General features: G+C 41.8%; 1 protein-coding gene across 1 annotated transcript in view; it reads right to left on the bottom strand.

Moving 5' to 3' along the window:
• Window positions 1-920: 920 nt before the first annotated feature.
• Window positions 921-14529, bottom strand: part of Cd80 (CD80 molecule) — a 32005-nt gene continuing 18396 nt past the window's right edge. The window contains exons 3-6 of the mRNA XM_051191482.1: window positions 11936-12217; window positions 10248-10337; window positions 8876-8969; window positions 921-2734 (exon numbers count right to left, since the gene is read on the bottom strand). Coding sequence (XP_051047439.1) covers window positions 8878-8969; window positions 10248-10337; window positions 11936-12217 — 464 coding nt within the window. The 3' untranslated portion in view covers window positions 921-2734; window positions 8876-8877. The remainder of the gene's footprint in view (window positions 2735-8875; window positions 8970-10247; window positions 10338-11935; window positions 12218-14529) is intronic.

Here is a 14529-nt window from a genome sequence, read left to right as displayed (position 1 = left end):
TTTAAAATGGAGTTGTACTCACTCTTGGAAAGTTGGTTCTACTCTGAAGCAAGGTCTGTAAGAACGGTGTAGTGCAGTAGCTAAAGCTAAGGCCTCCAGGAGCAAATCACTTCCTTTCTGTTTCAGCCCTGAGTGTAGCAGCTGTGTGACTTAACTGCAAAACCATTGTATGAACCTGGAGTCTACCACATACTAGACAAGCACTCAGCCAGTGAGCTCCACCCTCAGCCCCTCAGATTTTCCACTAATACTAATTAGACACCTGAAAGTAGATATTTAAGTAGAGATTATTTGAGTTTATTGTTAAGCATTTCATCCTTGACATACTACTTCCCAAATCCTGGCTTCCTGAGGATGAGGACTGGTCATCTAAAAGTTCTTAGCAGAGTAGAGAACAGGCACTTTCAGTTTTCATTGGAAAGCCTTTTATGTGTTTCCCCGCATCCTGAGATTTGCTCATCGAGCAAATTCATCACATGAGGAGGGGCTTGAACTGCAGTTTGTAGCTCGTTTGGTCAGAGTTACTGGACAGCCTTTGGGGGATCTGATGGAGTAGAACTGTTTCCACTCCAAAAGTAATTGCTTCCTGTCTGGCAGGGAGAAACTCCCACAACTGTGGGGGCTACAAAAGTCTTTTGTGTTGATAAATGGGTGAGAGAAGGGATGTGTGTGTGGGAATTTTTTCCATTAGATGATATTAGATGATAATAAATATTCATAGCTGTAAGGATATAAAAGCCTCTGCACTGGTTTCTTGGCACAGTGAATTATGTGTTAGAGCCATTCTCATAAACCATGTCTTTCATAATTACCCCCCTTGTAAATTGATGACAAATTTCAACTAGTCATTCTATTCGGTGTTTTACGCATGCACACACACATAGGCGAAATCTTTAAAGTAAAAAAGCATAAAACTAGAGTCGCTTTTAAAAATCATTTTACTTTTAACCTAAAAATACCTGTGTAATAAAATTAAAGTATAGCTCTTAATGTTTATCAAATGTAGTAGTCAGTAATTTAATCCAATTTGCTTCTTAAGTTGTCCCATAGATTGTTCCTTTTTTTATCACTTAAGTCTCTTTTGAGGTCTCATTTGCTTAGCCTAATGATCTTTGTCTTAAGTAAATGCAGCTGCTCCCCCCTGCTTTTGTTTGGTTGCTTTCAAAGTTTTGTCGGCTTCTTGCCAGTCCACTGCTTTTATCTTCTTTGGTGACTTGTTCTGAGAGCAGCCCTATGAAAATGGACCCGTTTCTTGGACAGTACAATAGAACCTGGCCTCATTAGAGCTCTTAAAAATTAAACATCCCGCCACATTGAGAGACTTGGCTGTCTTTTGATGTCCGAGTCCAGATTTTTAGACAAGAATATCTCATTGCTTTGACCTAGATCACTTCTGACCTAGTTAGCTGTAGATGACAGTTTCAGAGAAAGGGGAACTTTCAACATGGAAGCAGCACTTGGCCACGTCTTGTCTCCCCTTCCTTTGGTGGGCGGGGAGGGAGTTGTCTTAGGGTCTTACTATGCAGCCCATGCTGCCTGGAATTCAATCCTCCTGCCTCAGCCTCCTGAGTGCTGGCATTACAGGTGTGTGCCACTGTGCCTAACTGACTTATTGCTTCTCAGTTTTCCATTGGTAGCAGATCTATCAATACTAAGGGGCAAAAGCTTCTTCAAGGAATCTAAGAAATTCAATGGAAAGCTAGTATCACCTCATTTATGTGAGGACAAATTGCTGCTTAGTAAATAATCTCATTTTAAATGAGAACTTTCTCAAGCATTATATAAAAGGGAAAACTAGCCTAAGGAGATTGCCAGTCCAATATGAACTAGTAGACTATGAACTATGCCTCCAACCTGACTTCTGCTTTGAGGTATGAAAGACATATATTCATCTTAGATGTCTGGAAAAATTCATGTTTGATCATTCTGTTTTCTCTTGAACTTGAGAAAAATGAAAGGAAAAATACATGAAAAAATGCAGACTGAAAATTCTAGTATTTTTATTACCCTTGTATGGGTATACTTACCAAGATATTTCCTACAAATTACACTAGGCCCAATAGGCCTTAAAAAAGAAACAGCTGGGCAGTGGTGTCACATGCCTTTAATCCCAGCACTTAGGAGGCAGACAAGTGGATCTCTCTGAGTACAAGGCCAGCCTGGTCCACAAAGTGAGTTCCAGGACAGAGAAACCCTGCCTCCAAAAAACAGACAAACAAAAATCCCCCAAACAAAAAAGCACCCAGGGCCCATAGATACTAAGCAAATATTACCAGCATTTTAAATTAGTCTGTCTAAGAGCTTGGAGCTTAGGTTGGAGCTTAGGGTCTAACTGATGTAGGTAAAGAACAATAGAGCCAGGAAATCTGGATTCTGACTTGACTTCAAAATTCAGGTCTCCTCGTGGAGCCTCAGTGTCTTCATTAATACAACTAGTGTTCTACCAAGTGTGGTAGCTCACACCTGTAATTCTGGCACTAGTGCAGGAGGATTGCTACATGTTTGAAAGCTGCCTGGGCCACATAGTGACCTTGAGCAACAGAGTAAGACTGTCTCTAAACTACTTTTTCAAGATCAGCAGGGCTGCTGTGGTATGAGTTAAATTCCCTGGTCTTCTGCAAAACATTGCAGAGGCTTCTTCACCTAGAGAACAGATGTTTGCAAGGCACAGTTGGGCAGTCTTAAATTTCTGAAGACGTTTATGGAAGAAGCCAGTTGCAAATGTAGGTGAGACCTGAGGAAACAAAAGAAATAAATGATATTTCAACCCTGATTTTTGAAGAGAGATAAATATTATGCTTTAAATCTCAAGACCAACTATATACTTAATTGGAGGTAACATAATAGATATTAATCTTGATAACTAAAAGTCATATAAAAATAGCCTAATTTTTCTTACATGAAATACAGTAAATCTTCACCAAGCAAATGTTTGTTAAGTACCATGACTCCAACAACCACATATTGTTGCTGCAGACAGTCTGCTTTGTGTGTGATAAAGATATGCCAGACATTGTTGCTTTTTTCAGTAAGCCAATGGCCTAGAAAACAATGTTATTCAGGGCACATGAGTGTTTGGGTGCCAAGTAGTATATGGTGTGTACCAAAGTCCATATATGGAGCTTCAGAATTCAACAAGACAGCATAGAAGGCAGTGTGTACAAAGTGGATTCCAGAGTTGGTTGTGAAGTACAGCATATGGGCAGGGAGGTATAAGTTGGGGAAACTTCATCACAGAATAGAAGGGGAGGAATATTGTGAAAAAGGCATTCTAAGAAAATAGGAGATAATTTGAGACACTGCTTTGGGAAACATACAATTAGGCTTCTATGGAGTAGAGTAGCAGGAGTAGCAGTCATATAATTTGATGATTGGTTTCTTTTTCATCTGTATGATGATTATAGTCTAGGTGAAATGATCTCCCAAAGGCTCTTGTGTCAGAAGCCACGGGATGCTAAGGAGTTTGACCTAGTCCTAATAGGACATTGCTGGAGATGGTGGAAAGTAGATGAGGCAGGTTACTGGGGACCATGGCCTGGAATGATGTCTCTTGCTCTTTGCTACATCTCCTTTCTTTCTTCTTCCAGCTGCAGTGAAGAGAGCTGCTCTGTCCCAATGCCCCTTCACCATGACACTCTGCCTCCCATAATAGTGGGACCAAGGAGGAACAAACAGGCCAAACTTCTCAACCTGAGATCCTCAGACTTATCAGCCATAAAAGGAAATAGATAGATCTTGAATATATAAATTTTTCATAAGATGAAATAGTGACTGTAAAAATTGGATGTTATTTATAATTTTCTATAATTTGTTGTTTTGTTTTAAGAAACAGTCTCACTATTATAACCCTACCAGTCCTAGAACTCACTATGTAGACTTAGCTGGCCTCAAACCTGTAGTAGTGTTCCTGCCTCTGCCTCTGCCTCCTGAATGCTGTGTGCCATCACTCTCAGTTCAGCCTCACATTTCAAAGTACCAATGTTCTCTGACATAAAAGATGTTGGGGTATAGGGGGACACAGATTTGATTCATGTTAACTGTTATTTTCACAGAAGTTAATATTATACTCACTCCACTAACTGAAAGAGCATTTAGGACTTTAATTGTCCTATTTTATGTGTAGTCATAGGACCATATCCAAAACGTTAGTTTTCACTTGCTGGCACCTAATAATTTCATATGAAGTGACTGGAAACCATGCCACAGAAAAACAATGAAGAGAAATGAAGACATTTTCACTGTAGAGAGCTAAAGCTATAGGCCCTAGGTCCTGGAGTGAGTTTCTGAATGGGAAAGGACATAACAGAATAATTTTTTAAATGAAATTTGGCTCAAGTGATTTTTCAGGAGGAAGAGTTGTCAGTGTGAAGGAGAGAGCTCAGACAATGTTGCTGTGTCTGTACAAAACCCAGAGTTGTGTTCATCAATAGTGAGAGGTGCCAGGAGAAATTGACATTCAGAATAGGAAATTGGTCAAGAATTTCACTTCAGGAACTCAGATCAGTGTGTTATAGTGTAAGATACTGAACTGGCAGACAGCAGGGGAACACACCAAGATGGCAGAAGGGCACAGCAAAGGAATAAGTCAGATAAGAAAATGTCATGTATGGAAAAAGGAAAGGGATCCTGAGCTCCTACAGTCTGACTAGTCTTTGAGGTCATAAGAGTTCAGATTTGGTGTCTAGCCTAGTTGAACTTCTGTTCCTGTGGTGATGAAACACTGACCCAAAGCAACTTGGGGTGGAAAGTTTCTTTCAGCTTACAGCTTACAGTTCATCATTTTGAAGTGAGGGCAAAATCTCAAGCAAGAACCTGAAGGCTAGAACCATGGAGGAATGCTGCTTAGTGGCTTATTCCTCAGGGCCTGCCCACCCTGCTTCCTTAGGCCACCCAGGACCACCTGCCCAGGGATGGCACCACCGAGTGGGCTGGGCTCTCCCACTTCCATCATCAATCAAGAAAGACCACACACTTGTTTACAGCCTGATGGAGCCGATTGCTCAATTAAGGTTTTCATAGATGACTCTAGCTTGTGTCAAGCTATCAAAAAAAAAAAAAAAAAAAAATCTAACCAGCACAATTGATCCCTTGCCAATCTCTGTTAAATAAAAATACATCTCTGTTAAACCATAACCATTCTTGTTTATCCCTGAGAGCTCATGTTAATATGACTACATAAAATGTTGTATGGCTTAAAAAAAAAAAAGTCTGACCACCTTAAAAAAAAATTCAAACACTTTTAAAGTATAGTCTTTAAAAATTCAACATCACTTTGAAAGTCCAAAGTCTCTCTACTGTGGGTCCCCAATAAAAATTAAAACTAGGATATATTTGAAAAGAGCAAGGAGAGGTATATGGGAGGGTTTTTAAGGAGGAAGTAGAAGAGGGAAATGATGTAATTATAATCTCAAAAAAAAAAAACTAAGATACAATTATAGTCAGATAAAAAGCAAAGTCAAAGTTTATCAGCAAGAGTGTTCAGTGTTCAGCATCCTGGACTCCCTCATGATCGTCTGGGCTCCAGGGAGCTTGAGCAGCTCTGGTTCTCAGGCTCTGCTCTCTACAATTCATGGAGCTCACCTGGTAGAATCAGGTCAGTCCTGCTCTACACATGCTGCTGTCTTTGCTTGACATTCCAAGGTCTGGTATCTCCAATACCCTAAGGGTATCACTGCAACTAAACCTTCTCTTTCCCAGGTGGCCTCTCACAAGGCCAAGCCTTAGTTGCTATCTGTAACTTCATGTTTTCAAAACCAGTCCCAAAACCAGACTCTCAGACATTACCAAGCTCGCTACCAGGTTGAGATGCATACAACATCGACCCCCATGGACCACAACATCTGTGTACTGAGCCCAAGGAGGAAATACTTTCCAGATTTTACCTCAGTGATGCTGGTCTCTTTATCAAAGTTTTAAGCCCCAGCTAACCAGCATCCATTGTCCCAGTTCCAAAGCTCTACTTTAGTGGTGTGGACTTCCTGTCAACCACAGCTGATTTCTCAGCCCCAGCAGGACAGAGACCACATATTCTTTTTTTTTTTTTTAAAAAAAAAAAAAAAAAACTTTTTATTGATTTTTTGTGGATTTAGTGTCATGCATCCCGATCCCATTTCCTGTCCTTTTGTATCTGCCCTCTGCCCTCGCAACACCCCCCCTCATAAAGTAAATTAATAATTTTAAAAAGGCAAAATGAAAAAAATCTCTTTATGGAAGCTGTAGTGTGTCACAGTGAGTCACACTGTATATCTTCTAAGCCATACATCTTTATTTGCAAGCGTTCATTGCAATGAGGTTCGAAGCCTCTGGCTTCTGCTGTACCATCAATAGTAGATCCTCACTTGGGCTCCTCTTGGATATCCTGTTATTGCCCTGTGTTAGGGAGATCCTGCAGCTTTGGATCTGCAGGATCAGCTCCTTTGCATGCTCCAGCAGTCCATTGATGGGGTAGATGTTGGGGCAGGACAACTCATAGCAATGGATCTGGGTCTGGGTGGTAGCTGAGTTTGGTGATCCCAGCAGCTCTGTGGCAACCTCATCACCATAGTGAGTGTTCCAGCACTGGCCCAGCTAGCTCACCCAATGACACAGGAAGAAGGTGTTGGGTCAGTTCTCTTGCTCTCATGCGCTTGGGGCCAGCTCTACTGAGCTTCCCAGGTGAGGTGTAGGAACTGCTGTCCTGAGTGTTGCAGCTGGTGAGGGGAATGGCCAGCTCTCCCACCTGCCACACGTAGCACGGAGGGGAGGGTATCTTTACCTTGCCAATGTCACCACATGGCAGATGATGGGAGGCACAGCTTACCCAAGCTCTGCCCCCCAACAGAGTCAACCCTGCTATACTACCCAGGTGAAGTGCAGGGCCCACTCTCCTGTGAAAGACAGAGCCAATTCTCCAGCTCCCATGACGTCAGGGTTAGCTCTCCTGCCTGCCATAAGTGGCAAAGGTCAAGTGGTGGAGAGAGCATCTTTCCCTCGCCAACACCACCGCATGGCAGATGAAGAGAAGAGCCAGTTCTTCCTAGGGCTGCAGCCAGTGAGGGGCGGGGCTGACTCTGTGCAGCTCTTGGATATCAGCATGATCCCAGTTGGCAGTCCAGATCAGGGACATCCATGTAGATTTTGTAGTGACATGGGCCATGGGCATTGACACAGACCCCTGCTGCTTCATGGCCCTCAGTGGCAGCATGGGCCAAGACTTCACCATGGCCTCAGGTGGCTTCACAGGTTACTCATGTGAGACTGTTCCCCTCCACGTTTGTATCTCCAGAACTGCCATTCTTCATAGTGCTCAAGCTGTTCTGCTTCTCATTCTCTCCCATCTCTCCAGCCCATACTTACACACTGTAGTAGCCATACATTGGGCAGGGTCTCTGGTGTCTTCTTCCTGCCCACTCTGCACGGCAGGCGGAGTCTCTGAGTGTCTTCAAGTGTTTGTCCAACCCAAAGCTTCCAAAGGAAATAAATCTCTGGCCAAAGTTAGGTGCAGCATGGTAAAACTGTAACTCAACTTCTAGTCTCAAGGTTGAACTGCCAGCGCAACCATAAAAATTAGCTGATAGGCTAATGACGAGAAGAAAACACAGCAGGGCATGTCTAGTCAGCTGTGGGTCTCCAGTCTGCAGGTAATGCTTGTCTTCCTGGGCAAGGATGCAGCTCTGAGAGTCACAGCAACTCATACAGTGGTTGGTTTTCTCAAGGAAGAAGCCATAGGCCCACTCATACTTGTGTTTATAACTGGCAGTGTAAATCACTTTTTCCCAAGGAACAAAGTTCTCCACAACCTGTTTGCTCTCTTTCTCTCCCATCACTTTACTATTTACTTACTTCCCACCATGCTCAGATGGGCATCACCCCACGGTATTGTCTTGGTACTTTCCAATGCTCCCAGGCCTTTTGTGGGCCAGGTCCAGGCCTCTGGTTATCAAGGTGCTTCCTGGCATCCAGGTTCTGTTTCTTGATGATTCCACAACCTCCTCTCTTCAAGGTGGTCCTCTCTTGGTCCTGCCTCACCAGTCTGGAGGAGACATAGAGGCCCTAGCCAAATCTATAGCTGCTAGAGCTGCCACTGAGAGCCCAAAACATGATGATCAGGCCCTAGTGGCCACCAGCACCATCTTGATTCTCAAGACCACATATTCTTAACACAAATATATCAAACAAAAAGATCCTGGTAGAATGTGTGAGAGACTCTCAGACTTCCCTGTGAAACTTCACAAGCTAGGCATTCAGCATTTTCATTTATCTTAATACTCTTATTTCCCAAGCTCTACAGAACATTCCATTGAGCATTAAGCATCAATGGCTTTTCCAGATTTCTAATCACTTCCACAGTCCTCCCCAAAACAACACAATCAGGTCTGTCAGTACAACACCCTACTCCTGGTACCAATTTATGTCCTAATTAGGTTTCTGTTACTGTGATAAAATACTGAAGTAAAGCAATTTTGGGGAGGAAAATTCATCTTATAGATTAGTCCTCCTCATCAAGATAAATCCGAGTAGAAACTCAAGCGGAAAACAAAGCAGGAATTGATGCAAAGGCCATAAAAGGTTGCTACTTATTGGCTTGCTCCCCATCATTTTCTCATTCTCCTTTCTTATACCACCCAGGATCACCTGTTCAGGAATGGCACCAGCCATAGTTGGCTGGGCCCTCCCACATCAATCATCAAGAAAATGCCCAACAAACTTGCTTGCAGGCAACATGATGGAGATAAATCCTCAGGTAAGGTTTTCTCTTCTCAGTTAACTCTATCTTGTGTCCAGTTGTCCAAAAGGTTAGCTAGCACACTGCTGAAAGGAAGATTGTACCTCATGATCCAATTATACCATGTATACCACATGTGTAGAGAAGAGCTTAAGGAAGGCAGATGGCTACCTTCAGACATTCTGTCCAGTTGATGCTTCTGCAGGCCCTAGGTAAATGCCATTGTTTCCTCTTCTGCTTGCCTTTTTCCTTCTTGTGAAACATCCTTGAAGATAAGCATAAATCATAACAACAGATGAGGATCCCATATGTCATGCCTGCATGTTTCAGCAAGCCTTCCTAATATTATCTTACATCTGCACTATGGTTCTTGAACCAGGAGTTTCTAATACCACCTCACCCCTCATCTCCAGAGACATTTGGTAATTCCTGAAAGACATGTTTTGTTTTCTGAAAGATGAGGAAGCTTCCTCTTGTGAACATCCCATATATAGTAACCAAGTATTATTTGGCTCCCAAATGCCAATACTAGTGGTGGTGAGGGTGACAGATTCCAAACTAGAAAATAGATTAATTTGTATTAGAAACACTATGAGCTCACTAAGCTTTTATATCCTACCCTTATGGTGAACTTCTCATAGCATAGAATCTGGTGACCTCTATCTGAGCTTTCACCTGTTTATGTTTATGTGTGCTGAGGGTTATAAAGTCAGCAAATGTTGATCTTCTAATTTCATTTGCTCAGTGTATGAGACTCCTAGTCTAGTTGATACCTTCTGGGTGATTATAGCTGTAGGTCTGAAATAGAAAGCCCTCTTCCATCATTCTCTGAGACTGAGGGCAGACCATGTATAAGGCCCCAAATTAAAAACCTATAGTGTCCTAGACATCTCTTCTAACCAATTACAGCCTCTTTGATACAAAAATATTTTGAGGAATTGGGGATTGGTAAAAACAAACAATCAAACAAACCACTTATGGCATCTAGCTTCTCAGGTCTTAGTGACTTCTCCCAAAAACATGTTCTTTTCCTCCAAATCCAAAGGTGAGAATGTCAGTCAGCATTAGAGGTACTTTCAAAGTTGTTCAAAAGCATTGGTGCCTCCACGAAAATAGAAAGCATGGGGAACTGACAAGATGGAACTATAATACACCCATCCCTTTTAAGACAGCATCATGCTATAACCTCAAAGTTCCTGTGTAGCCCAGTCCAGTTTCTAGCTTTCTGTCCTTCCATTTCAGTTTCACAAGTGCAGAGATTATAGATGTATGCCACTATAGTTAGCTTTCTGGCTGGATCTTAAGAACAGTGACTTCTTGTCTTTGGAATTTGAATGCCTGGGAGAATACTAGGCATACAATGGGAGTCCATATATAGTTTACAGTGAATGGACAGAATTTGATGAGAAAAATAAATAAGAATCTAAAGTTCTCATAGCTTTCCTGCAAATATGATCAGAGACTAGACTGGAATGACAAAGATGTGCTGAAATGCACTAATGGAGCCTAGGCTTCCAGGAATTAATCATGATGATGAACTTACTGTGCGCAATAAAGATTGCAGAAAGAACTACTAATGTAGATATGATGATGATAGTGACAAAGTGATTTCTATCAGGAGGGGCTTCTGGGGCTGTGGAGAGAAAAGAATAGCATCAGTTGTAACGTGCAGACTACCATCTGGATCCCATCCTGAGCCTCTTCACCATGCAGCTATGGAGAATCTCAAGACTTTGACAGCCCATCTCACAGAGACACAACTGCCAGCATTTTTGTGCACAGTTCTACGAAGAATTATACTGTGGGCAACTAACATTCAAATGATAGACAGTGATTATGAAAAAAATAACTTGAATGTTTGCAGTGACTGATCTAACTTGGCAGGAAGAAAGATTCTAAGGGGATACCTTAAAAGCGATTATCTTCATAGCTCGTCCCTGTAACCGATGGGACTATGTCTTACTATTGATGTCATAATCTAGACAGATAGACCTACTATTTTTCTCCTCTAGCTCTATTATACCTTCTTTCTCTTGCATGTTCGCTTCACACCCTCTTCCTCCACTCTTACACTCCACACAGTGACTGCCTTAAGACTCGCGAGGTGCTTCACATTCTCTTCAAGATTCAGTTTTTGCCCCCCAGCCTTAAGTTTTGGGGAGACTAAAAGAACTAACAATGGCTATGAGTTGGTATCAGGGGACCATCCTGGAAGACGGCTTCATGAGCTAGCTTCTGGTGAACTTCTAGTCTCATATGGAGCACACCAGGGATACCAAGACTGCTGGGCCGGGGCAAGAGCACAAAGAGATTGATGTGTGTGTTGCTGCCACCTGATCCTCCTCATCCAGGGAGCAGCTGTACCATTTATTTCTCAATCTCTTTGAGAAATGGCAACAGCTGAAGAAAGGATAGGGACACAATCTGAAGGGAATATTAGCAATACAGCCTCTCTGGCTTCTCTTGGCTGGCTTATAAGAAAATATTAAACCCTAGCTCATTCTCAATTTCCCCCACTACCATGCATCATGGAAGTTTGGCTTTGAGCTCCTTTTAGCATTTGCCTCCATGGACCACCTTGTCCTTGGCTTCTCTGAACCCACACTCCCTTGTTTATGCTTGCATCACTCATCTTTCTTTGCAAGTACTCCAACATCATCATAGTTTCTAAATGTCATTGCCTGTCTATGATGTCTGTCTATGGCCTGTATATCATTTGAAGTATCATCTAAATCTGAGTTGGAACATTACATTTCTTATGTCATTTCAGGGTTTCTCTGTGTAGTTTTGAAGTCTGTCCTGGAACTCGCTCTGTAGATAAGGCTGGCCTCGAACTCAGTGACCCACCTGCCTCTGCCTCCCAAGTGCTGGGATTAAAGGCATGTACCACTACCGCCTGGCTGGAAAATGCCCAAGTCGGGAGATTACAAAGAAGGGCAAATTTGGTGATTTCAAAAAAGACAACATTACATAAATTGCAAAATGACTACCTGCTGGTCAGCAGTTGTTAGGCCTGTAAAATTTAGAATATTCATTAAAAATAAAAAAATTAATCTAGTAATATCATCATCACTTGTCTAGTGTTATCAGCAAGTCATAATGACACATCTTATATGTCTAACATGACTAAAATTACCATCAGAGTCACTGAGTTAAGTTCTAAAATGTTGCTGGCTGGGTTATTCTTTTGGATACTATATAGCAGACACTTTCCAGTGTAATATCGCTTACGTTTTTCCCAGGTGAAGTTCTTTGACACTTGAGAGTCTCCATATGCAATGTGACACACAATGCTGTGGTTGTGTGTCATATTGAAATCCAGTTTGCTACTGACAGTGTACAGTTCAGTTTCAGGATCCTGAGAAATTGTTGTATTGATGCCACTTAATTCTTTTCCGTCTTCCAACCAGGTGAGGCGAGGCTTTGGGAAACCTCCGGAGGTTAAGCACATTATCCTTTTAATGTCTGCAGATGGCTCTTCAAGCTGAATTATGTTAGGAACTAGGAAGTCAGCTAGAGATGGAAGAAGCATACAGTTATACACAGGCACAGATCTGTGTGCATAAGTTTATGGTAAATAAATTATCAACTTCAGTAAGAATAACAAAGTAAGGTCAAATTTGCAAGTCTGTGTAAGTCATTAGTAAAACAGCTGGTTTGAATTGGCCCAGCCGATTGTCTCCTGCCTAGAAGGAGGTAGGAAGTTCTTAGAGAAAGGAACAGGTTCCTGTGGATAAATGTTGACATACTACTCTCTATTGTAAGAGAAGAAGAGACACTGAATACTTATTGAGCCACTGTTAACTCTGGAAATTCTCTTTATGACAGCCTTAGGAGGTTGATCTTAGATTTAAAAGGGTTGTGGATCAGGTGTGTTCCAGGCCAACTAAGGCTATACAGAGAGACCCTGTCTCAAAAAACAAACAAAATAAATAAAATGTTAGATAGCACTAAGTTGATATGAATGCTGTTTGTAATTTTATTTTCTAAATAAACAAATTTGGGGAAGCCACAACCCTGTGGCAGAACTGAGATCCACAGTCACATTTCTCAACACCAGAACCTTCTATCTGTTTATTTAGTAAGGAACATGTGTGAAGCCGCCTTCCAACCTGAGACGCAGGAGATAGGACCTTAACTCTCAGCATTCATGTAGATGCTCAGTAGTCCCTTGCTTCTTAAGAAGTAAGTTCAACGGAGCATGGTGGGACACACCTGGAAGTCAGGTGTATTTTGGAGGCTGAGGTAGGAAGAGTTTGAGACCAGCCTGGGCTATACAATGAGTTCTGGACCAGCCTGGGCTAAGAGTTAAGACCTTTCTTTTTCTCTTTTTTAAAGACCTGTACTCAGATAAAACTATGTCCAAAATGTACAATATTGAATCTGTAACCTCAGCCATGGCATTTTATTAAATCCTTGCTACTCTAGCATTTTAAAGGGACAAAGAAGCCTCCTGGAGTTGATGTCATTTGTGTATTTGACCTCCAATAAGGTACTAAAGTACACTTAGAGCAAAGTGTGGAAACTTCTCCTAACCACTTGCTGGCTCACTCTTAGATGTTAGGGCTTTAACTTCTCCCCTGCCATGTGGGGCTCAATACCCCACTTCAGTCCATAGAATGAGTTTTCTTCTTAGAAGTCTGAGTGCCACAGAGCTCATATGAGCAGGGGTCAGAGGTCACCAAGAGCAGTTTGTCAACTGACGTGTGTCTTGTGACTGAGTCAGTTAATTGGCTTTTAGTCTTAGTTTGCTCATCTGTAAAATGGGTTAATAATTACGTGCTTCCAGGGCTGAAGGGATGAAATGACACCATTACTAGAAATCACTTAGATGGAGTCTGACACACAGGATGTATTTAGGTAGATGCTGTCGTTTAAATAAACCAGGTTGCCAAGGAACCCTTCTAAAACTTTATAGTGGCACTGGGAGGAATGAGGGTAAGTACTGACAGAGTACCAAGAAAGGGAAAACCCTGAATTATGTTGGAGGGGAGTCACTTTAAATAACAACAACAATAATAATAATAATAATTACTTGCTGGTGAATCTCTTTGAGTTTGAGGGTAGCCTCCAGGTTAGCCAAAGCTACACAGTGAGACCCTGTCTTAAAAACCAAAAAAAGAAAAAAATAAATAAATAAAAAAATGGGTCTTGTTCCTAAATAAAAGTTGATGTATTCCTGAGCTTTTTATAGTGTGCATTTTTATTTTCTACTTACTAGTTTATAACACTTAGTCAAATTACTACACTGATGGGCAACATAAAGATGTTTCTTTTGACCATGCATCACCGGCTTTAACCTGGAGTAACAAATCTGACCACCTTATGATCTGAGTCACAACTCAAGCTCACTCACTTCTGTGTTCTGCTTTTCTGAGAAACGTTAGCCCAGTGAGAGCCATATTTTCCATTTCTGACTGAGCTCACAACAGCCTCAGCCTTGTGTCCCAGCACTTCTACAAGATAACTTGTTTAGGATAACTACTCGGAAGCCCCTGCCAGACTGTGAACTGTCTAGAAATTAGTTCCTAACTTACTTGCAGAACACCCAAGTTCAGTTGCCGGCACTCACACTGGGTGACTCACAAATGGGTATAACTCCAGCTCCGAGGACCCTTCTTCTGGCTGCTGTGAGCATCCACACAACATATATACACAGTTTACATTTAAGAAATATCAGGTTTTGGTCAATCTTAGTGGAGAAGATTAGGATATCTTTGTAGGGGGTACAAATTATTCAGAAAGTCAAAAGTTTGTGACCTAGTTAATTTGTTACCCAGAATAGATACTACTCAAGTGCTATTCACAGTATAGGCACATTGCAG

The sequence above is a fragment of the Phodopus roborovskii genome, unplaced genomic scaffold (assembly GCF_943737965.1).
Source record: "Phodopus roborovskii unplaced genomic scaffold, PHOROB, whole genome shotgun sequence".
Taxonomy (NCBI): Eukaryota; Metazoa; Chordata; class Mammalia; order Rodentia; family Cricetidae; genus Phodopus; species Phodopus roborovskii.
The sequence above is the reverse complement of the archived record's forward strand: the minus strand, read 5'-3'. Positions and strand labels throughout refer to the sequence as shown.